The 24,879-nt window shown below is 47.5% G+C and overlaps 1 protein-coding gene across 5 annotated transcripts in view; it reads right to left on the minus strand.

The window, feature by feature from the left end:
- Positions 1–24,879, minus strand: part of Sh (Potassium voltage-gated channel protein Shaker) — a 410,425-nt gene that overhangs the window by 94,425 nt on the left and 291,121 nt on the right. For 2 of the 5 annotated variants that reach the window (XM_050185374.3, XM_050185373.3), the window contains exon 1: positions 11,977–12,176. The exons of the other annotated variants lie outside the window; for them this stretch is intronic. In XM_050185374.3, the coding sequence (XP_050041331.1) occupies positions 11,977–12,083 (107 nt within the window). In that variant the 5' untranslated portion in view covers positions 12,084–12,176. Of the gene's footprint in view, positions 1–11,976; positions 12,177–24,879 lie in introns of those variants that run through there. 5 annotated transcript variants of the gene reach the window in all.

Raw genomic sequence — 24,879 nt, forward strand, 5'->3', positions numbered from 1 at the left:
CCCTTACTGGAGGAAAGGCCCATTGGTGAGGGGGGAGAAGCGGTAACAAATTTTGGAGGACGCTTTTAAGCTTCACCTTTAATAGTGGTATGGAATAGATTTCAAAGATCCCTGACTGCTTGTCACGCTTTCCGGAAACCGCAGCTTTTTTGCGGATGCGCGAAGACAGCGCGACGGTAGTGTTGCGAGGAACCGTGCGGGCCGCGCCGCTCGGCAAAGGAGCTCGTGTTTGAGTTCCCGCGTAACGGAATTCTGTTTTCTGGAATATTCAAATGAGACTACGATGCTATCATGTCTGTAGGTTGTGGTTAGGTCGTACATTACGATTTTTCTGGCATATTTTACTTTGAGGCGTTAAATTAGTTCACTAACGCATCAGCGCCTCGCTAAGGGCATGCGCGGTTGTGTTTCGGAATATTTCCCCGAGCGACGTCCGACACCGACATCGGATGTATTTTTCCTTTTCTTTTTTTCGACACGGGGTCCCTAACGCTGTCGCGTTAAAATTCCACACAGAGATGAAGATGGGACTAAAGCCTCATCTTCCACGCGCACCCGCCGCTTTTGCCTGGTCGGCGAAACGTGTATAGGGAGGTTGAAATGGGACTAGAGCGTGCATAAAACTTGGAGGCATTGTTGCTCCACGTGCAAATGCTGCACGGAAGAAAAGTATTCCGAAAATATTGCGACTTGCTTGTCTAGGAAAGGTTCGGTGCCTTGTAAGGGCCGCTCCTCACCGAAACTGAAAAAAGAAATGCAGCCCTTACACGAGTCTATACGGTAATGCATGCAGCACAACGAGGTGCCGCGCCGCGAAGATAGTTCGCAAGTGCAATTTCTTTTTTTTTTTTTCGCGTTTGGACGCGGCACTCTGGTTTCCACCAGACTCCGCTACATGAAGAAACTTCCAGGATATGTACGTATTCTACACTTTTCGGCCGTTATAGTTTCCTAACACTCTCGTTTGGAATCGCGCCAACCCCTGAAGTCTTCCAGAAGACTGAAGAAATGCTCGACGCGATCGCAGACGTTCGAGCGTACGTGGCGACAGGCTTATCTGAGGTTCAACCTGTTCAACATGTTCAATGGGAAATAAAGCTTCATTCATTCATTCATTCATTCATTCATTCATTCATTCATTCATTCAGAACCACACAGTAACACAATGAAAGGGTGAACAGCGTCTTAGGTGCGGCGGGTCAAACGGGCCTCACGTTTAATCCGGAAAAGTGCGAAGTACGCGTCAGACAAATTTCCTTTTTGGCAATATTACCTCTGAAGCAGGAATACGGCCGAGCCCTACATCAATCAGCTCCGTCCTTAGTTTGCCACCGCCCCCTGACAAGCTCTGGGCGCAACAATGCTAGGCGTCACAACCTACTTTTTAATGTTCGAGCCCGCGTTCACCGAGAAGACTGAATTGTTTCCACAGCTTATAAACAAAGAAATTTTCAGTGGAGTGACAGTCATGCGAACGAATGGAAGCAGCTATGCAAATTTCTTAGCGGACAGCCGGTGCTGGCAATCTTAGATTCTAAAAGTGACACGAAAATGACCTCACATGCTTCTCAGGAAGCTCGGGCCTTCTTCAGCGGCACGGTGAACCGTGGCAATCGGTCGGATATGCCTCGAGTGTATTGACAGCCGCACAAAAAAGGCATTTTGAAATCTAAAAGGAGGCAATGGTTGGGTGTGGAAATTTTTGCCACTTCGCGTACAGACGTCATGTTATCCTTGAAACAGATCCCCGTCCGTTGGTGGCAATTTCGAAAAAAGCTATCGGCGAAATGCCGCCGACACTACAGCATTTCCTGTTTTCTTTGTTGAAATGCGACTTTGAACTGCGATTCGCTCCGAGAAGGCAGCTGGCCCTCGCCGATATGCTTTCGCGGGCCTCGGTCGGGGAACATACGAGGACGTCGGTGTGCATGCCGCAAGTGCTACGTCGTTACCAGTGAGCGAAGCGATGCAAGCTAAATTAGCGAGAGAGCCCAAAGAACGACTGCTACTTGAAAAGCGCGATGGTACATCTGGAAAGGAACTAGTCAGTTGAAGGAAAGGCCCTTCACAAATGAACTGTCGGTCATAAATGGGGTGCTGTTGAAAGGCAACAAACCGGTGATACTGGTCAGTTTGCGGCGCGAGAATCTGAGCAGGTTCCAACGAGGGAATAAACAAATGCGAGGCGCGAGCGTGTCGTCTTGTGTTCTGGCCGGGTTTAAATTCAGACTCTGAGAGCGTCATTAGCAGATGCGCACTCTGCCAGAATATGCTTATACAAGCAACCGCGCGAGCCTCTCATAACACGCCCGGCGCCCGAGCAGGCGTGGTCCAGCGTGTCCAATGTGTAGGGAAATCGTACTTGTGCGCGTAGGAGGCGCATTCTAACTTTTCGGAACTTGAACTGCTGCGTGATACATAAGCTGTAGCAACGATTGAAAGGTTGAGTGCAATCTTTGCTAGGTATGGCATACCGCTAAAAGTATGCACCGACAATGGCCCATGATATACCACAGCCGGGAGTTTTCATTTCTGCAAAAGACTACGATTTAAAGCACACAACGTCGAGCCCCACCTTCCCCCTGGCCTAGTGGACTGGATGAGAAAGGCGTGCAGATAGTTAAAGGAGTTCTTCAAGAAAACTGCGGAAGTAAAAAAATGACTTTTGGATGGGACTCCTCAGCTACAGGTCTAGCCCGCTGGAAGACGGAAGGGCCCAAGGAGAGCTACGTCAAGGTCGGCCACTGAGGACCTCAATACTGGACTTCAACGAGGCTCCACGAACAACTATAGTGAAACATGGGCAGGCGCACCCGATGCGTCGGTGTCTCCCGCCTCTAACCAAAGGGCAAGTATAGTTAGAATTCGGGAGACACATGGGGAACAATGGCTGAAGTCGATGCAGCCAAGCTCCTACTCGGTCGCCATTGAAAATGGCAACGTTCTGCGGCGTAACCGCCAACACATCTTGGTAACCTCTGAACCCTTCTGCGACTTGGAACGCTCCTCAGACCAAGAGTGCAGCAGTAGTGAGGTCTTCAACCAACTTAAGTGAATAACGGACTGTCCAGCATCGGAGATTGGAAGCCTAGGTCCCAGAAGGTCTACTCGAAACCGAGGACCACTGCAGATACATTATCACGAGGGCAACTTTGTTCAAGTGCCGTAAAGAACATTACAGAGATCCGGTTGTACTTCAAACGATGTGCACCTTCGTGTAGCTCGTTTTTCTTTTTACGCCACCTAAAGAAAGGAGGGTCAATCGTGTTGCTAAAATAGGTGCTACACTTGTACACGTGCAGCGCACTGTCATCATCACGCGTACACTCAGTGGCGCTACATTACTCCTACTGCTTCCCCTTTCTCCGAGTGTGTATGAAAAGCAGCGCCGAATGAACATCCGTGTTCTTTGGTTGCGCTGTACGTGGCGAACATGCGTCGTCGACGGTCCAAATGCGAAACAGCCAGGTGGAGAATTCGTAATACCAGCATTACGCGGGATAAACTGTTTCAATGTGTTAATAGCTTACGCAAAATGCAAGAGCATACAACGTAACAATATCGCAGTGGAAGTAAAGGCCAGCTGCCCGTTGCCAACAACGACCGATTCGCCTTTACATTCGTTGCAATAGCAATTGTATGGACAACACTCAGACGCATTCCCGCCATTGTCGTAGGCGTCGCCGTGATGTTTCGCATAAAGTCCAAGTGCGATAACATCGTCGCGGCGCGCCGTCTCCGTATGTCCGAGTGAAAGCGTGCGAGGGTGAGCCGACGATGGTGGCTGAATCACGCGCGCGCAATGGAGGAAAACGGGGAGGTAGCGCGCCGTCTTCCTCCATCGCGTGCAAGACTCCGGATGGGGGAGAGGGAGGTGGGTTATATTTCGGCAGCGGCTGCGTATGGCGCGGCCGCGTGGGCCCTATCGTGAAAGCACTCTACGACGGGGACAGAGCGCACCGAGTGCTTATAGCGACGTGTGTGCTGTGTTAATTATCGCCGCTTAGTTCGCGTTGATGCGACAGACAGTGCGAAGGTCAATTCGACCGCTGCGACCGCCGCGCTTCCTCACTCCAGCGTTTAGACAGCGAGTGTGCGCGGTCATCGAGTGAGATGTGTTCATGTTTACCTGTGCGCGCGCGACGCTGTCTTTGTTAATTGAGCATGAGAATGTTTACAAGTTCATCCAGCCGGTAACAGTTACTATCCTTACTTCGTATAGCTGTTTGCTAATTTGCTATCGCAACCGATGCTTCGCCTTTCGGGCGAAAGTGCGATTGTTTTTGTCATAGTCGGTACCTGCGATGAAACCTAGGCACTATAAAAGCAAGCATCAAACTAAATTGTGATGCTGCCTGCATGTTCGAATTGCAGTCGCACCCACTAAACGAGGGCTCGTGGTGTCGCGAGGAGTGAAGCAGAGCATCTGCGGCTCCCCGAATGTGAGCGCACATTCAGCCAGGTAAATCCTTGCCACCAGCGTGACAACAAACAAATCTCAATATTGGGGGGAAAGGGGGGGGTTCTCTGTTTATCTCCGTAAATTTCAGTTAGTTGGAGTACTACCCGAGTTCATCTTTGAGTTCAACTTTTTTACATCCAGAATGGACACCCCGACGAAACCACAATCCCGTTAAGGCAATCGTGCTGAATTGTGCATAATCCAGAATAGTCACGTATCCGCGGTCACACATAGCTGGGTAGAATACATGCAAGTAAGAAGTAACTAGGAATAAAGGTGACGAAGTTGGAAGTGATTTCGAGACCTATACGAGGGAAAAGCGAGGGAACACGGTGAAAAAATGATGGATTTGATAAAAGGCGGTGGCGATATTGTACCGAAAAGGCATGTCGCTGTGTCGCGGAATGCCTCGAATGACTGATTTATTTATTATGTTATTAAAGCAACAGACCAAGCGGACGAAACAAAAGTTGTACATGTCAATAAGTAGAACCGGTAGCTGGTGTTATACAGAGGTAAAATAAGGGGTGATAAAAGAAAAGAAAGGCAGTAGATGGCGTCAGTAGATTAGATGGAATGATTATTAAATGAATAATCCGGCGACATTTTGTATCGTCAGAAAGTTAAACCATATTAAGAAATAAGAAAGAAGGCCGATCAAAATAGTAAAAGGGGTTCACGTTTCCGCTTCCACACAAAAAGCCTTGTTTGATAAGCTGAAAGAAATTAAACATCTAGCAAAAGTCAAAGACTTTCACAAAGCCACTTGGATCGCTGTTTTGATTTCTTTTCTAATATAAATGGAGCGATCATATCAGAAAATTTGCAGTCGGCTGACGCAGGACGATGATAGAGGCTGATGTCGCTAAATGATGATGACGAAGCAGATGGCAAAAATATATCGGCATCAGTGGTGTAGCCAGAAATTTCGTTCGGGGGGGGGGGGGGGGGGGGGCTTACGTTGCAGCTCGGCATTCTCCTTAAGAGGAAGCTTTAGCTCGGGTGCTTCTATCTAAATACGTGTAGAAGGGGAATTCGTTTTTCTCGGCAACCACTGCACCAAATTTGACAAAGTTTCCTGCATTTAACAGAAAAACTTGGGGCGGGGGAGGGGGGGGGGGTAGTTTTAGTGAGTGCTGCTTTCGAATTTTTCATTTAGGTCGTCAATTTTTTATTACAATTGGCCAAAATCTCAAGGTGTCAGAAAACGAAACTATCAAGTTTTAAACTCTGTAACTCAACAATGAAAAATGCTATCACAATTCCATGAATTTCATCTAATAGCACATCTACAGCGGACAAAATTTATATGTTACACATGAATCTAAAAAATTTAATATTATGGAAATACGGCTTTTGCAGAACCCTTGTACACAACGTAACCAATTCACGTAAGATATAAATTGACATGCCTAATTTGCCCGCTTTGACTGTTATAATAGATGCCGTTGACAGAACCGCGATATCTGTTCTTGATGCAGAGCTGTTAGTTTGTAAACGTCATGCTCCTATTTTTTTCGTACTTTCAAATTTTTCGAAATATATTAAACAAAATTCAGGCCCTAAATCGAAATTGCGCTCCTAACAGATACTACAATTTAACTTTCTCTCTATAATGCAACAAATTTCATTAAAAGCGATCCAGAGGTTATCTCAGAAAAGCGTTTCTGTGTTTTACATGTATCTGAATAGGCCGCGTCGGAGTTAGGAAAGTTCCCTCTTAAACAATTTGCCTAGGGATCAAATACGTGAATGATAACTGCATTGCCATTGCCAAAGATGCTGCAAACGAATTCTTGAACACTACGCACCGTAAAAACAAGTAAAATATATCATTTTTCATAAAAGAATATACTCGTATGTGCCAAAAATTGTGTCCAAGATAACTGATATCAATGCTTCCATGTATTTTGGCTATTTAATAAGTAAAGAAAATATCACACGAGCTTTAGGACTATATCAGTTCGAAACCAGCAAAGCAGTGCATGCCGCTGATAAGAAAAATGTAAAGGCCATGAAATGAACAAGTTGAGGACAAATATGTTAATGAAACTCTGTCATTCAAGAACCGTGTTTACATTCATGTACGTATGCAACGGCTAGTGCAAAATATCAATGACGCTGGCATTTGTTCCAATGTATTACGTAGGAACAGCTGTCACCGGTCGTGTTGCGTGAGTAATTGCACCGAAATTATAGTCACAACAGAGAGCACGTTTAAAAAGCAGGAGTTCTGAAAAATATACGAGGGCGAGTCAAATGAAAGTTAGCCAATGCTAATATATGACAAACGGGGTACTTTATTTAAAAGTAGTCTCCATGAGCATTTAGACATTTGTCCCATTGACTAACGAGTCACGTGATTCCGGTCTCATAAAATTCCTTGGGTTGCTGCTTCAAAAAGTCTGCAACTGACTCTTTCACGTAATCGTCCTACACGAATGTGGTTCCCTTGAGCTGTTTCTTAAGGTGCCCAAAAATGTGGAAGTCGCTAGGCGACAGGTCTGCGGTGTATGGCGGATGTTGCAGCGTTTCCCACCTAAACTTTGGCAGTTTTGTATTAACCACATCAGCGACACGGGGACGGGCATTGTCGTCGAACAAGATGACCCCGTTCGTCAATTTTCCATGTCGTTTGAGGATCGAAAACAAGTCAACAACACCCTTCCGGCGGAAATGATGGCCTTTGCTTTATTGGGAGAGGGGGGCGGGGGATTCGATTGCTTCCACTGTAAACTTTGCCGTCGTGTTTCAGGCTCGCAGAAGTGGCACCATGGTTTGTCTCCGGCCACAATTGCAGACAAGAAGTCGTCACCCTCATTGTGATACCGGATCAGATCAGTCAAGGCAGCGCCGAACTTCTCCGTCTTCTGGCGGTGGTTCAAAATCTCGGGAATCCATTGCGCACACGAGAGCCGATAACAGAGGTGCTCATAAATATGGCGTGAACCGAACCGTGACTGATGTTCAGACTCTCTGCCAGTTCATCGATACTTATCCTCCATTCTTCTCTCATCACCTCACCAACTTTTGCAATTTTGTTAAGGGTGATTTCACGATGGCTTTAGTCCCGTCTTGGATCGTCTTTGCAACTTTCACGTCCTCCTTTGAACCGTTTGCACCAACGCTTCACAGTGGCCAATGAAATGCGATGTTCAACGTACACGGCGACTAATTTCTCTTTATGAAATACCTTCAGCAGTCAAAAACTTGACGGCACCACGCTGTTCAACTTTTGGAGTTTCCAATATTTCACGCAACCATGTTCAACCGAATGTATGTGAGCATTACAGAACCGTTATCCTCACACCTGCGTGTCACTTTTGTAAATGAGACATCCCTCTCTTCTACGCACATACCTCGCAGATAATGAACCAAAACATTATTGCACGGCGTGGGTAGGCTCACTTTCATTTGACTCGCCCTCGTACATTAGAAATGTGAAGATACAATGGGATATACAAATGCGAAGATAGAGCTTGATAAAGGGCAAAAAAGTGTCACTGGAAACAAAGTGCACTGCACGTATACGCAAAATCTCCCAACAAGATATTTAAATATACATATAAGTCTCCAATAAATGTACGTATCTAAGAAAAAGTCACGGCGCATAATGCGTCAAACGAAGCAAATAAACATATTGCGCAGTCACAGATTCACAGAATCCTAGATACCACCCCCATTTCATCCACTCACCCCGATGTATCGCGCGCGACGGAAGATGACTAGCTTGCTCTCCGCTTTTCTCCTTTGCGCACACAATACTGAGTCACCATCGTCGGCTCACCCATTCCAGCACCCCCTTCCTGTACGCTTTCACTCGCACATACAGCATGCGGCGCTCGGTAACGATGTTATCGCCCTTGGACTTCATACGAAACATGAGGGCGGCGGTGACGGCAGGAATGCGCTTGGAGTGTCCATATAATTGCTATCGCAATAATATAATAAGAGTATCCGGCAACTGAAGCGTCCCGTGGCCAATTACTTTCCGCAAAGGAAGAAGTAACAAAATCGAACTTTCACCATGCAACAATTCGCTGCGCCGCAACAATGTATTTCTTTCCTTTTGTGGGGCGGGGGCACCGAAATTAAAAAACCCCAAGGCAAATATGTTGGCCACAATTGAATGCCTACTTTGCGCACTTAATGTGGCTACCGAAATAATACCGAAAAAAAAACGTGAGACGCTTGGTCCACAGAGAACCATACGCATATTGCTCGGTATCCTGCACCGGCGAGCCAACACTTTCGGGAGAGGTTGCCCTCAAGCGAACGTGGTGCAATCCGTTGAGTCTTTACAGTGATGGCGGCGAGCGACCATTGTTTCTTTTTCTCGTCTGCTAGCCAGAAAGCGTTTAAAAGTCTGGCAGGCGAAAATCCACTCTGCCAGAGCAAACCGAACGCGCACCGAAGTGCGCCGCGCGGTGGTCAGGGCAACACGAGAAAAGCGTATGCGCTCTGGCTGGTTCTGGCAGCCCGCGGGTAGGGTAGCAAGACTAAAAAAATTGAAGACGCTCAATGTGTCCTCGCGAATAAAAGTCAAAGTAGGAAAAATAAATAAGAACTTGGTTACCTTGGCTGGCTTTAGTGTCTTAACATGGATGCTTTGGCGTAGGTGAAAAAGAAAGTTGATATGTTTTCTTGTGACATGATGGCACAAATGAACCACCACAACGCTTCGTCTCATCGGACCTCGCAGTGTGCCTTGTCAACTTGTCTAATAGTGTGTCGATTTGGCTTGTCCCGTTGTATGTTCCAATGCAAGACTTTAGAAAAGTCAATGCACCTTTGGCGTCAAATGTTTATAACAGCATTAGACCCACAAAGCTCCGCAATTGAAAATCTAAAGCACTACTTTGGAAATGTCAATGCACTTTACACATCAAAAGTTTATGAGATTTATACCCATAAAGTTACGGAATTGATATCCATGCGCTCCGTAGATTCTGCCGCCTCCGCGAGATGCCGCGGTGAGCCCGTTTGTCATCAAAACGCCATTGAAACTTTGTGCGCGGATGGGGCTGCTTGCGCTATTTAACTCCCGGTGCATGGGCGTTGCCCCGATATCCAGCCCGAGTTTGCAATTTTCGCGGTTAAATGTCTTTTCGAGCATGAAAAAGACATTCTAGACAAAATCCAGAATGATTTCCGGCACCGGGGGTTGCTTTGGTCGGCGGTGCATTGACAACACGAAAACATTTCGGGGGGGGGGGGGGGGGGGGAGGCTGAAGCCCCATAAGCCCCCTCCCCCTGGCTACGCCCCTGATCGGCATGTATTAAGTACAGTGCTTGCTTTAATGATTACAGAAAATACTGACGGACAATCAAAGACGTGTCGTTTGCATGGTTGCACCAATCGAGATGCGTGCACTTAGTATCAACGACGAGCACAGCATAAATTAACCTACAACATAGTGCGGAGAGAAAGCCACAAAGGTCAATCAATCGTCCAGTAATTTCCATTAAGCGAACTTCGCGGCTCACGATGACGTGCGGTCCAGTCTGTAGAAATCGAACCAGTGGTGGCTGCTGCCTGAGCAAGGAAGCTATTCCATCGCATTAGCTGAGAAGGAAGTGGGCAGATGGAAGTGCGAGCCCGAATTAATGGTCAACTTGAAGAGCTTCGACCATTCAAATTATTTGACGGTCTCTGCTGAAATAAGAAAACTGATGGGAGTGTCGCTTGCCGCGCAACAATGCCAACAAGAGAACGTAAAAGAAGAATCGGTGTGCATGCTCTACCGAATGGTGGTCAGTCGGCTTTATTCGGCGGAGATTTAAGGTGGTACTGCTGCGCTACCACAGAGGCCATAGCGAGGCAGCAGGAGCCGTATCCAACGCGCGAACAAAATTAGCGCAATTCGTTTGGAGGATGCGACAGGTTATTATTAAAGAAGAAACACATTGAAAAGCTTACAAAGAAAACAAATAGCCGTCTATGCCGCGTTTTACTACAGATGAGCGTGAAACGCCCATGATGCATCGCTAACACACCAATATCATTCGATGTCCCCTACGAACAATGCCTAGCGGTTCGTGGCTTCCACCATGTCAGTCGCCCCGAGCGTGGCTCCGATTCATATTGTGCCTATTGCGATTGACGTGCTTTCTCGCTGTGAATAATACCAAAGCGCCGTCTACGCTCTTCCATTTGCCACGCCCGCTTCTTTTTTTTTTTTTCCTTTTGCCTCCTCCGTGGGAACGTTAGTAAGCATGCTGGCGTAATCAGTGTCGCGCGGACTCTTCGTCGTCGGGAGTTGGAGCTCCAGCTGCACGGCTCGGCCGCAACAAGGTTCAGCTGTCGAGCCGGTTGATTCGAACGCCGGCCGTGATTTCGCTGTAAGAACGCAAGACGGCGAAGACTAATAAGTGTCCAATCTTCTGTGTGCTCAAATCGCCTAGAGGAGAGCCTCGTAGTGGCTTCAACACTCGCGCGTACGGCTGCCTGCAGGCGGCAATTGACGGAACTTGATGAGGGCGCTGCTCCAGCATATAGCTTATTGGGGGACAAACATGTTTGTTTTGTTGCATAAGCAGCGCAGGACAGTGGGCCCCTGCGAATGCCCTAGCGCAAGAACGATATGCACTCGTTCAGGAAGAGGACATCGCAATGCAGTTTTTATAAAACATACTTGCATAACAAGAAAAAAAAAGTGTGTTAGGTTTCCTTGCACTCTTCCGCTAAGACAGTAGCCGCGTACATTTCAAACGATATGCAATTAGAACCTGGGAGAAGCGCCGCTAGAAGCAAGTTATCTGCAAGCATTGCAGAAAAAAAACAGAAAAAAGAAACAGAAGAGTACCTAGCTCACGAATTTACGAGGCAAACGAACGAACACTTGGACACGTTGCTACCATTTGGTTATGCACATGCTAAATGCGTATTTTTTTACTTGATATTGAACTCCCAAGTAAATCGAGGTAGGTGAATGAATCCCAGAACTACTCCCATCCCATGCATGCTGCTCGGTACAACATAGCCATCTTTAAAGGGATCGAAGGTCGAAACTTGGGAAAGGAACTCGTGCACCCAAAAAGGAAGAGCACTTTCGGTGTGTTTCAATGCAGTATGATAAGTTCAGTAGATAGCGAAGCGTACGAGAGAATGAAACTAATGTTGAAGCATTTATGCGTGCGTGATCGTGATTCCGGTGTCCTGCCTGTTTAATGCGACTGCACACCGCACCGGATTGAACGACGCGAGCCAACGCCGTGCGAGGACGCAGCACAACTGGCGATGATAAACCGCCGCCGTGCATCGGGCGCCGCACACGCGCTTCGGGTGTAGGGTTTCCCGCTGGCCGCACAGTCGTACACGAGGAGAAAAGTGGTTCCCGTCGACTGAGTGTTTGCACGCCGGACAGCAACTGCGTCTACGCGTACTCGGCGCGATCCAGGCAAGCCCCCGCAGCGTCTACCGGTCCTTTATAGTAGCGTCCTCAACGTTCGGGGGGACGCGAAGAGCGCGAGGACACCGCGGATATCGCGAGGGCGCGCGCTGTGCGGCTTACGGTGCAGCCTGCTGTCCGCCGCCGCTGCTGCTCCGGGGATGGTGGTGGGAGGCACCGCTCGGTCTGGGCGCGTCCCCGGCGTTGCCCAAGGTGCTGATGCGGATCATGGCTGCGCATGGCGGCCGCGGGCCGCCGCCGGCGACGGTCTGCGCTCACGCGGTGCCCGTGCCTCGCTCGCTCGCCGCTACTCCAGCGCCGCCCACGACGCACGCACCTTTGGCACGGGGCCCGGGCGGCACGCGCTGCTCCGCGTCCATCGGAAGGTGCGACTCGCGCGCGACCTGACGGGCGGTGGGCGCGAGCACCGCCTGCGCGCACTTGCGGGCAACCGCGCCGGCTGGCCCCGCCCAGCGTCTCGAGACGACGCTTGCCCGGTACGTTTTTTCTTTTTGCGAGCCTCGCGTTTGGCGCGCTCACTCAAACATTTCTTGTCGCGACTGCGTTAGACTGCAGCACGATCGTTTTCCCGGGTGGGTGCTCGCGGAACGCGTTGTTCTCGCTTACTGTCATGGCGGCCCCGTTGACGTTGAATGCTTGTGTATCCCGTCGGCACATAACGGACAATGCAAAAGAAAAGGAAGAAAGAAAATTGAAAAAAGAAAATGAAATGTATTTGCACAATAAGCTTTACGCAACCGGGGCCGGATTCGAGAATTCTTGGCTCGTAGGTTCTGTTCAGCGTTGGCTGGCCGCGATGGAAAGGGCGCTCTTTCTTCGAGTCGCCGCCTTTTTTTCGAGCACGATCGGTGACGCCGACGCCGAATTGTTTCAGTAGCAACCCTGAAGGACGAATTTTGCCCAAACACTTGCTTGAGAGCCACGCGCTCCTTTTTGATGAAAGGGCAAGATTTAGGTGAGGCCTCATGACATCATAACAGCTGGGCAAGTCCCTGTCACTTGACGTTCTGCGCACCGGGCACAATAACTGGTTGCAATAGGCGGCCTTGACATGTCGAAGCTTAAATCAATAATGCCATTGAAATGGCTTTGGTACGAATGTCAGAATCGGGTGTCGGAAGTAGCCGACGTTGACCTCTCCTTACACCGTTCACCAGTGTAGGATTGCAAACTGGATTTTCCGTTCTTGTTCTACAGCATTTGGCTGGACATGCTCCTTTGAAGCCCTGCAGCGCACGAAATGGTCAAACAAACGGTGCCACTGGAGCCAAGGTTTCGATAAGGAGACTTGTCTGCGTCAGTACCGGTATTCACAACACTGCTCTTACGTAAGAACATTTCCTCGTTAAATCGGGCTAGGGCAGCGGCCATACTAGAAGTGTGACAACGAGATGATCGTCGAGCCGATCGCCACTGCGCTGACTACACTTACCAAAGACAAGCTTCGTCAACGCAGCAACGCAAGGTTCTCGGATCTACTATCAGGTGTCTTCTCTCATGTTGATTTGCATGCTTAGGATAGCATAACCTATAGAAAAATGGCGTACGTCAAATGATGTGAGCACTCTTTGGTCGGACGCTAATGCTATTGCGGTTTACACATAATTTAAGATCTTCTATTAAACGTGCGAGTTCCCCGAGCAGTGTTTCATCCAATGTCCCGTTGGATAACATGACCGCATAAAACTTTGTTGACATTCACATAAGACCCTTCTTGAACTACGTCTAAGATTGTTATTGATTTGGTGATCCTTGCTTCTTTTAGGATGATGCCGTATGTTCATTTCGAAATGTTTCTCAGGAGGCACCTAAAACCCTGAGCTACGTAAATAGTCAATGAAAGAACTCCCTCATTTCATCTTATTGGCTAGATCCCAGTCATAAAGCCGGTGTTTCGCATCGTAGCGCTTCTTTATTACATCTCATAACGATTGTAATCAAGCAATTTTTTGCATCCTTATACAAAGTTGCATAACAATTGTTGTAAGAATATCTATTCTCCGTTGTATTTTACAAATTGATATGTGTTAAAGAATGATTTTCTATGTTATTGGTTTTCATATTTAATGGTGCATAAGCAGGGACTAGCAGCTATTTTCTCGCGTTCTCTCTCAGCAACCAAACACATCTGTTCTATAGATTGAGCCTCCGTGAAAGTAACTACAAAGATAAAAAAACTTGCAATATTTTTTGCGCGTTGTAACATAAAGCTATTCCAAACTGTTTCTGTTCCATTACTGCCATTAGCCCTCCACGACTGGCCAAGTTATTTTTGAACCACCCTCATTTCGCCTTCCTCTCACGCTACGTCACGAAAACCGCGAGAACTCGTCACGTCAAAGTGACGTGTAAGCATTAAAGCTGAACTAATATACCGAGCCAAACTTTTTTTTTTCTTTCGGAATAGCCCCGTTGCGAAAAGAATAGAAGATATCTGCTTACCAAACACTCAGGCGCTGGCTACTCGAAGTTGCCGGGGAGCGCGTTTACGACACCGCTCTAACAACTAATATTCGCTGAGGATCCATTTTAGTGGCATTTATAACCTTCTGTTGCACGCCGCCACCACTTTCGACCCGCCACCACAACCTAAGTAAGGGGAAGCGGGCCAATCGCAGACGCCAGCACCGCCCTCCTCATCAAGTTATCTATTTTCACTGCGGTGGCTCGGCCCCACGGAAATCATCTCCACTGCTGCGCGCCCCTCCCCTCTTGTGAAACATTTAGACAAGAAAAACCTCTGAATATAGGCAATGCTATTCGTTTTGAAACAGAAGTGACCCCTATAAATGAGGAGAGCGTTTGATTGGTTGGTACAAGCAACGCCGGGGGCCACCGCTCGATGATTGCATCGGTGGTTATGTGAATTCGACGTCAGGAGACTGGAACAAAAACATATTGGAATAGTATTACGTTATAGGGCTCGTGGATTTAACCTATCTTGGGTGGGAAGGTTCTATGTTAGCAAAACGTTAGTACTCAAATTACATCCTTTTACATGCTAATTTCACGTTGAATTGCTTGCATTTCTATTTCTTCCAATTACACATCATCAAATGCCTGTAGAGCAGCATTTTTTTTACTACCGGTAGATTGATACCATTGCACACGCCTGTTCAGTGCGACTGACATTAAATTTTTTTTTTTCTGCTAATCACCAAAAGAAATCATGACCCATTTCACTCTGCGAAGGCGGTTGACCAGTGAACCTGTTTAGAACAGGACACGGAGGTGACACATAATTTTGAACAAAGGTACGAACTCATTTATTGTCTTGATCGGTGGTCATTATTTCACTCGCAACTGCAATCACATTTTTTGATAATGTCAAATCGATGCGCGTACGCCGCTGGGTGGTCGGTTGGGCCGGATCGGTGCGGCATCGCAAAGGATATGTTTGCAACACGGAGTGCGTAAACCGCTCCCTTTTCCGTACCGACACATCCACATTGAAATCACGGGTATGAGCCATTCTTCACGGTGGTATGAGCTATTGCTCAAGGAGGTATGAGTCATTGATGATGCCAGTATTCGACATGCTGTTCTGTATGTTTTATGCATGATTAGAAAGAACTTAAGCACTGTTCGCTTCACTTTGCTGAGTGCTTGTAGCCTTTAACTTACGGGGCTATGAGCCGTTGCATTTTTTGATTGCTTACGGGAGCAGGAGGAGGAGGAAAAAGTTTATTTGCTCTAATTAGTTATAAATTAGCGGTGGCAGATGTGGTCGGCCGTCTTCGCGGTCTTCTTCCCCATCTGCGCAGGGTCGACGCCCCTATTCCAGGGCATCACTGAGGGTGGCTACTCGGTGAGCGTGCCTTACTAGTCCTTGCTAGACTTTCGGGTCGCTGCTGCAGCGACCCTCTCCCACTGCTTCGCACTCGGGTCTTTTATTTGAAGGAATTGTTGATTGTGAACGCATCCCCATGTAACGTGAATTAAGGTGGGCTTGGCGCCGCACCAGGGGCAAATGTCTCTATACTGGGTGGGAAAAATCTTGCTTAGTGTGTTTAGATTTTGGTATGTTCCTGTTTGCAGCCTCCTCCAAGAGGTTGCTTCATGCTGATTTAGGCTATTGTGGGGTGGAGGGTATTTGATTCGGACTCCCTTATAGTAATTCAGAATGTCAGAGTAGCTTGGGTTGACTGCTATGGGTTCCTCGGGGTCGGTGCTCGTGGCCGCTCGGTTTGTGTGCTCTCGAGCTGCCTTGTCCGCCCTTAGGTTCCCTTCTATCCCAGCGTGCCCCGGTACCCAGAAAATTGTATGCCTGACTTTGTTGTTAGCCCTGCAGGAGCGGAGGATGTGAAGCGCTCTGCGTCCTATTCTACCGTTCATGTAATTCCGACACGTAGCTTGCGAGTCGGTGAGTATGGTTAAGGACCTCTCTGGGAGCATAAATGCTGACGGGGGTATGAGCCATAGATGACGATAGTATTTGTTAACGGAGAACAAAAATGCATGGAACCGTAGCCATGCACAGCTTCGCTGTAACAAGGCTGTGAGAATTTTCTTCAAGTGCATGGTGCTTCGTAGGTCTAATTTTAGCAAGACGTTTTGTGTATTTGTTAAATTAGTGAGCTGCCACGACTCGGGCCGCACGTGACTTGTGCGATACACGAGGTGCTGGTTGAGCCGGTGCCTTCGACGAGGTGCTTACAAAAACGGAACCGCGTCGTCACTCCAGAGAGCTCACATCCCATATATTCAAACGCAGGCGTCATCAAAGAGGCGTTGTCTCTTACTGTGAGCCTGATTTTACGAGTGCGTGGAAACGCGGCGTTTGCACTGCGCCGAGTTAAGATAAGGAAAGACAAGGGAAAACGCAAAGCATTGGGAAGGGCGAACAGGGCCGCCTGAAGATCACTCTGAACGTGCCGTAGCAATGATAGGCAGACTCGAAGGCGAATAGACGCTTTTGCCATTGCCCGCAGGGTGATTACCAGAACTCCTGATGCCAAGATGTCTCGCTTCATTTATTTTTCTGCTAAAGCGCTGTCTGAAAGTAACGATTGCATTTGGTGACACTGACGACGCAGCGGTTCACAAGCAAGGAGATGAAAACTCCCTGTGATGGAGGGCCGACAGTAGAGAGAGAGAGAGAGACAGAGAGAGAGAGAAAGGCAGGAGCCCTCATCTTACCGATCTTCCATTCTGCGCTGATATTTCCGGATTTCTCGAGCGATAATCTTTCTCGCTTACACAGACTGTATCCAGAGAAAAAGCAGGCGGGAAAAGCAGCGGGCGCCTGATTGATTGCCGAAATTGCATGCGTAATGGCCGGGGGTCTCGCGTGCCGGAAAATGTATGCGCGTTCCAGGCTGCATTCCGCCGCTTCTCTGGCTGCCAACTCAAACAATGCTGCGAAGTTGTGCGGCAAGAAGAAATTGCCTGCATAAAACATGTCATCTCGCGTCGTATTTCTTTCACCGTTTGCACCGAAGCCGCTAACAAAAAAAAAAAAGAAAGAAAGAAAGAAAGAAAGAAAGAAAGAAAGAAAGAAAGAAAGAAAGAAAGAACGAAGCACGCCGTCGAGTGAATTCACAGTAGGCCGGTCGGAGTCACTTCTGTTATTAGTCTTGGGATGCTACTCATAACATTTTAAAGATGACGCCGTGAGGCAGGGTACGCGGAACCGTCATACGCAGAATACGAATGGTCGTACAAATTGAATACGCAGAAGAAATGGGGGAAACGGAGGTTCTAAGAACAGCAGCACCCACTAAGACATCTTACATTCTTTGCAGAGATAGTCCCGCTTCGGCCACTCGAAAGAGCATCATTTGGCCGATCTTGAAAGAGCATCACTTCGATACACAACCAACAACATTGTCCACGACCATTGCCTGCGATACCCTGAAATTCTTCCTTACGACACCTGCCGGTACCTTTTGGTCTGCTTAATTATTGTTCGCTACAGAATGGAGGCCTCTCCCAGGGATCTCCAAGTACCTTTCTCTGCGTCGGTTCTCCACGCAAAGCTTGCGAATTTCCTAATCTCATCATAACGCTAAACCACTCTGCCGTCTTCAGGTGCTCTTTACAGACCGTGGTATCCATTCTGTAACAGTAATAGGCCCCCGTTTACCTTGCACGGCCTTGTCTCACTTCCTTTGGAGCTCACCTATAGAGTACCGCCGCCTACACCCTGTTGTCTTCTAATACACAGTACCATCATCCTAGTACCGCCGCCTACACCCTGTTGTCTTCTAATACACAGTACCATCATCCTCTCTCCTGCGCCTGCAAATTCCTCCTCCTCATCATCATTATCAGCCTATTTTATGTCCACTGCAGGACGAAGGCCTCTCCCTACGATCTCCAATTACCCCTGTCCTGCGCCAACCGATTCCGACAGTTCCTACGAATTTCCTAATTTCGTCGCACCACCTAGTCTTCTGCCGTCCTCTACTGCGATTCCCTTCTCTTGATGCCCATTCTGTCACCCTAATGGTCCAACGGTTATCTAATCCGCACATTACATGGCCTGCCCAGCGCCATTTTTTTCTCTTAATGTCAATTAGAATATCGTCTATACCCGTTGGTTCTCTGATCCCAAACCGCTCTTTCTTTCTCTTAATGTTATGCCTAGCTTCTACGTTCCATCGCTCTTTGCGCGGTCCTTAAATTGTTCTCAAACTTCTTTGTCAGTCTCCAAGTCTCTGCGCCATATGTCAGCACCGGTAAAATGCACGGATTGTATACCTTCCTTTTCAATGATAACAGTAAGCTTCCAGTCAGGAGCTCTCGATGTGTGCCGTATGCGATCCAACCTATTTTTATTCTTCTATGAATTTCGTTCTCATGGTCAGGGTTCCCTGTTATTAGTTGACCTAGGTAGACGTACTCCTTCACAGACTCTAGAGGCTTCCGACTACCGCAACCGAGCACTCGACACAGCTCAGTAAGATAATCCCGCAGCCGGCTAGGCTACCTTGTCGCTGAAAAGTACGGCCCAGAGGGCCCTACATGCCTAAGGGATCCGCTGGTTTGCCTAAGAGATCGCTGCGTTATATTTTCTAGTCTTGTCACTGAAAAGTATGTGCAGGGTATGTCGGTAGTGCATCTGCAAAGCCCTTTTCGTAAAGATTTCATGTTGCACGATATAGTGTCAATTCTCCGTGGTCCTAACCTCTTGTTTCCCGAACCTCACGCATGCACGCGGTCTTGAAAGCGCCTAGCTACACGATATATTTTCGCTGAACTTGAACAACACTTAACACTTGTGTGTCAAAATGGCCCATTCGGTGGCGGGAGCGCTTACCCTCCGCGCCCCCGAGAGTTCCGTGTGGTGGTTCGAAACCAAGGACCGAGGGACCAGTTATGGCGAAGTTACCAAGAGTTACCGCTTAGCTCGACGGACAATGGTGCCTCCCCACCCGGCACTCACTCGGGAGGAGACCGTCATGCTAAGGCAGATACAGACCGGGTCACTCCTCACCCCGGCAGTGCTATACGTGCTTCACCCAGAACTCTATCCGAGTGGTATGTGCGGTGTTTGTGCAGTGGGTTCGGCGAACCAATGGCACATCATGTGGGACTGTGCCAGGTTCCCGACCGAAGCTACCTCCAGCACATACCCGCCCGAAGTCCAAAGTGCAGTGCAGTCTACAGACGAGGACACTCAACTATGGGCCATCCAGCAGGCGCAGTGCGCGCTCGAAAAGCACAAGCCTCACGACCCGCCACAAACGGGCCGAACTGGAGTAGTAATGAGTACGGCATAACCCCGGGTCGACGCTTGGACAACGTCACGACGCATTATATCGTCATTTGCCGGCATTTTAATAAAGTTATTCCTATCCTATTCGAGATTTTATTTCGAGAACAACAAAATTTTATCAAGCGCACGATATGGTTACATGAAAGCGAGAAGTACAGAACTAGCCTTACTGACCTTGACTGTAAAAATTAGGCAGGATATTTAAAATAGGCTTCTCACAATGGCGATATTTCTTGACCTGACAAAAGCATTCGATGTTATCAATCACTAGAAACTGCTGTCTAAATTAGAGGACTACAGTATTCGTGGCACTCTAAATAAGTTAACAGAAAGCTATCTAACGAATAGGCAACAGTACGTCCGCATCAGTGGACGAAGTTCTGATAAGAAACACATTAATACAGATGTCCCACAGGGGTCAATGTTAGGTATACTTCCTTGTTCACTGTATTCATAAATGATGTCCCATCGTAAACACTAAAAGAATGTGTCCTATACGCAGATGGCACAAATGTGTTCGTAGCGACTGAGAATGAAAAATATTTACGCAAGAAAAGCTATTCACAGTCTCAACCGGCTCTCTTACTGGTTACACAGAAATAAATTACTTCCAAATCTACCTAAAAACAATTTAATGACTTTTTCTGCTGAAGCTATGTCGCTTAGTGAGGATGACGAGTTCGTCTTTGGTGAGATGGCTCTTAGGATTAGTGATCGACGAACATGTGACGTGGCACAATCATGTGCACGAGGTAACTACGAAGATTTACAAAAATATACCAGTATTTTATAAGCTACGGTATCTATTTCCACTACAAACCCTTCTAATCCTTTACCGTAGTTTTGTCGAATCGTATGTGTCGTGTTGTATTTCAGTTTATGTACTTACATATCCGACAATATTACAGCCAATTCAGGTAGCTCAAAATACAGTTCTACGAATAATCAGTTTTGCCCAACGTACTGAGTCTATATCATTTGGTTCTCCTCTGTTAAATATATTAAAGTTGCATAATCACATTCGTTGCCGCATTGCAGTTCTTACCCACAAATTTCTAAAAATATAGTATACAAAGTCCTACAGTTTAATTTCATCAGCACGTGACACAGTATCCAACACAATCCTCATTATTAACGTTGTTAACAGTTTCGCTTACACGCATTAATTATGGAACATTTTCCTTTACAAGAACTGCAGCCACTCTTTGGAATATCCTTCTCAAAGACATGACTTCATCATAATCCATCTTTCAACTCACTGCGCCAGCACTTCGTGTGAAATTCTTAAATTCACAAAAAGTTAGTTTCTTTTTGTGTATTGTACAACGTTCCGGCTTTTTTAAATGTATACACCCATCTGTATGATCTTGTTACTCGGATATAAATAACCCTATCTATAGGGAGCTCTTCCACAACTCACTTTGAGTTCTGGAGTCCTAATTGTATAAATATGATGCACTGTATTCTATATTGTTATGAATATAAAAAATGATTGATTGATTGATTGATTGATTGATTCTTGTCGCTTCAACGCCCACGAAGCGGTGAGAACAAAGGGCTCACGGAGCTCTCAGCAGGCGCTGCACTAAGCCACTTTCGCAGATCGCTTTCAAGATTCGGGCCCGCGTGTCTCTCTTCAACGCTAAGTAAGCGGCGAGAACACAGCGCGCGAAGCTATCAGCAGTCGGCACCCTTTGTCGTCATCTCAGATCGCTTTCGAGGCACGGTCCGCGCAGCGGTACCACCGGCCAAGTACGTTTGGTCCCCGTTCATAGCGGTTCGGCGCGGATGGATAAGGCGCTAAAGAGCAATAACGACTACTAATGATCGAAACGTCATCAGCGCACTTGGTTCCGTCAGCTGCAGTATTTGCTTGCATCGTCAATGCTTCTTGCGGCACCGTCCGCACGAGTTCGTGTCGCCGCAGCGCTGTCGTTTGTACTCGCCGGATCAAGTTTCATAACATTAATAATTCCACCCGGCTGCGTGGAGATCAACAAGTGGTACAATGCTAACGCATGCTTGGAAGACTCCGAAAGGAGTTCTTGCGTGTGTTTTTTTTTTTTTTTGTAAATTAATTTATAGCGATTGCCCAGGAAAAGTTGGAACGCAGGCGAAAGCTTGCGTTCCAACACAGGTTTCCGGCTTCCGAGACCGAGGGTGACATGGTGTCGCAGTGATGCCCTCTCCCCTCAGGCAGCACCGCCAGCGTGACAGCAGACTGCTCCGTCGAGGCGCACACGTGACGAGGCGTCACAGCCAATGGGAATTTGAGCGCCGTTTCGCTGCTACAGACGCCAGATTTCTCTCTCAGTGGGCCATTTGATGATTTTCCATCAAAATCATGGAGGCCTTCTAGATAATAATAATAAAAAGAAAGTACGTTAGCCAGGCGCCTGTCACACTGAGTCACAAGAAGGTAGAGTTTGTCTGAACTAATAATAAATGGAAAAGCGCTTGCATTCTCTGCGTATAAGTGCGCATGTGCGGAAAGAAAAAGAAAGCTAAGGAGAAGACTGCTGGAATGTTTGCAGAACATGTGTAGCTTGATCACAGGGGTGGTATTTTGAAACGTGGAAGTCTACGCATGCGTATCATACTGTCCTTTCTTGTTCCTTTGAATAAAATGATGTTGACAGTCATCGCTCTGTGTGTTCACTTCGTTTCTGTCCGTTGTCTCCCTGTGGAACTTCAGTTAATTATGAATCGACACCAACTAGCCTGACTTTCAATCCTTCTAACTTTGTATCGTCAAAGGAGCCAAGCTTCATGAAAGGAGCACTGAAGAGCAACAAGTAACCATGGAAGACTCATAAATTATTTATTTTATTTTTATTTAGAAGTACTGCTGTCTTAGACTTGAGACGTAGGAGGAGTAAGTACGTTGACACAACATACGTACAATCAACATGTCATGCGTTAAGCCAGGTCTTTCACGAAAGGCTCCTGTGCAAATTCTCACAAAGAAGCATATACAGGTAGGTTATTCCACATTTCACTGATAAGTGGCAAGAAAGTAGATTTGAAGCTACCTTAGTGAGATGTAAAGGGTAATTCTATTCAGACCATCAGTTGCTCGTGTTCTGCGCACTGAAGAGTTTATAAATGTCACAGGTACACATCGAAGGAAACAGAAGCAAAATTATGATCCTTTCACACGTGCGCCCATGAACAGTGAGCACACTATTCTCCCTCTTGAACGAATATACGGGGAACCAAACGGATCGACGTTTGGTAGTCAGAACCACGTGGAGCCTACAGAAAACGAAGGCACAAAAATCGTGGCGGAAGTATCTTTCATTGAAATGCGCAAGATAATAAGAAAAAAGAAGTGGGCTAGAAGACAACAAGACGCCCGTGGATGCCGAATTGCGCGCGCGATGTCCTACCGGTCTGCTTCGCGTCCCTGCCTTTCGTATCTTAATTATCTCTCTCTCCTTCACTTTCCTCAGTGTTTGTGTAGAGATACACGTGTCTCTGGGAGTGTTAACCAGCGCCACTGACGGCCATGGCCGCGGACATGAAACACCCTCTAAATCGCAGGCGTCGAATAAAACATGAACTCAGGAGGAGGCAAATGGCCAATAAGCCCTCGCACGCTACATGAAGGCATCGAGGCTGCTAGAGCGGAGCCCGGTCCCATTTGCTGAAAAAATATTAGACATTACTACAAAAAAAATGAAGGCCAAACTTTGCCTGTTTGGATATTGCGCTGAAGCCTTAACATCAGCAACTTCATTTTTTCCCGCCTCTCGGCAATGTTGCCACGAGGTCGCTGCGACATGGCTCGGAAACTTGAGGACTGCGTAGTCACCTGCATTTAATTTTGCGTCTTTTTCTCCCTTGACAAACCTATTATCACAGTAGGCGAGGCCGCTTTGTCGTTTCAAAAGGTTAGTTCACTAACAGAATATAAAGTTATGTTCCTCCTCTGTAGAGTCACTGTAACGAACGCGACAAACGTGTGAGTGCCATGTTCGTGGAACCCTCTCAAAAAAATAAATAAGGTTTCTTAATGAAAGCTTCAACTATGTTCTGCTGTGGTTATGTTTATGCGTTCTCCTTCTCTCCTGTGCACGCACCCTCTCTTTCCTCAGCACGTTGACCGCTGCAAGGTAAATTGCATTTACGTCTGCCGAGGCCATCCTGCCTGACGAGTCCTTTCTACTGCGCTGGCCGCAAGCTAGAGTTGTCAGCCTGCAAGCCCTCTTCTTAATCGTCACGAGAATTGAGATCCGCCTGTTTAGGTACGTCTAGACCTTTCTTTAGGCGCCACCTCCAGGGCCCACCTCGGCAGCGGCGCTCAGCAGGCAGTTTGCCTCCCACAAGGCGCAGGCAAAGACACGCTGCTTTCGGAGAGATGTGCAGTACGAGATCCAAGAGCGCCACGAACAGAATACGGGAAGTCTGAAAATTGACGCCAAGAAGGACGCTCTAAGTATCGATTGAATAACGTCTGTTATTGGATAGCACGCGACTGGAAAGGGTAGTCTAAACTAGCGGGCGGCTTTCAAGCGACATTAGCGTGGCCACGAACTTGGTTGCTGCGAAAGCTCACGTCTTATAAAGGAGCCCAAAATAATATTTTTTGTTCATGACCTCTCAGAATTTATACTTCCAGCAACGTATGAACTCCCCTCAATTGTACTAAGAGAGTGGCGATGCGGTAAGTCAGACAGAAAACATGAAATAAGGAGACAAAATTTTCGTAAGATTGTTTTAGCGCGTGTTAGAATGGAAGGCGATTCAAAGTGCTCTGAAGAGGTGTTTTCTATCCGAGCTCCAGCTGCTCGAAGAAAGCCTCCGTGCAGTTTCCGCGGTAGAATGGCAAGGAGGACGAAAGGGTCTCACCCTCTGCCTAAACATTTGTAGTGAGCGCGGACCTACAGTCTCGGTAAACACGCAGTATAAACATAAACAAACGACATCGGCATAAATACTCGAAGCGTGGTAAAATATACAGGAGAAGTACTACGGTTCTCACTTGACGCGCATACTAAGCGTGTATAGCGGGGCCCTCGAGTGACGCGCTCTGCAGCGCCGAAGCTGCTCACGTCGAAAGTGCTTCACGAAGAAGGGCTGGGAAAACACTGCCGCAAAGCATTGAGCGCAGCGGCTGAACCGACCTCTCAGATCTTGCCGTGGGCCTTGCACAGCCAACAAGACAGGCCCGTTCAATAAAGGAATAGCCTCGCATTTGTTCTCAACCCTTGAGTTTTCGTGAAAAGAAGTTAACTCGACCGGCGCCTCAATATGCCTCCAACATTCCCAACACTGCAAAGCGC

The sequence above is a fragment of the Dermacentor andersoni genome, chromosome 4 (genome assembly GCF_023375885.2).
Source record: "Dermacentor andersoni chromosome 4, qqDerAnde1_hic_scaffold, whole genome shotgun sequence".
NCBI lineage: Eukaryota > Metazoa > Arthropoda > Arachnida > Ixodida > Ixodidae > Dermacentor > Dermacentor andersoni.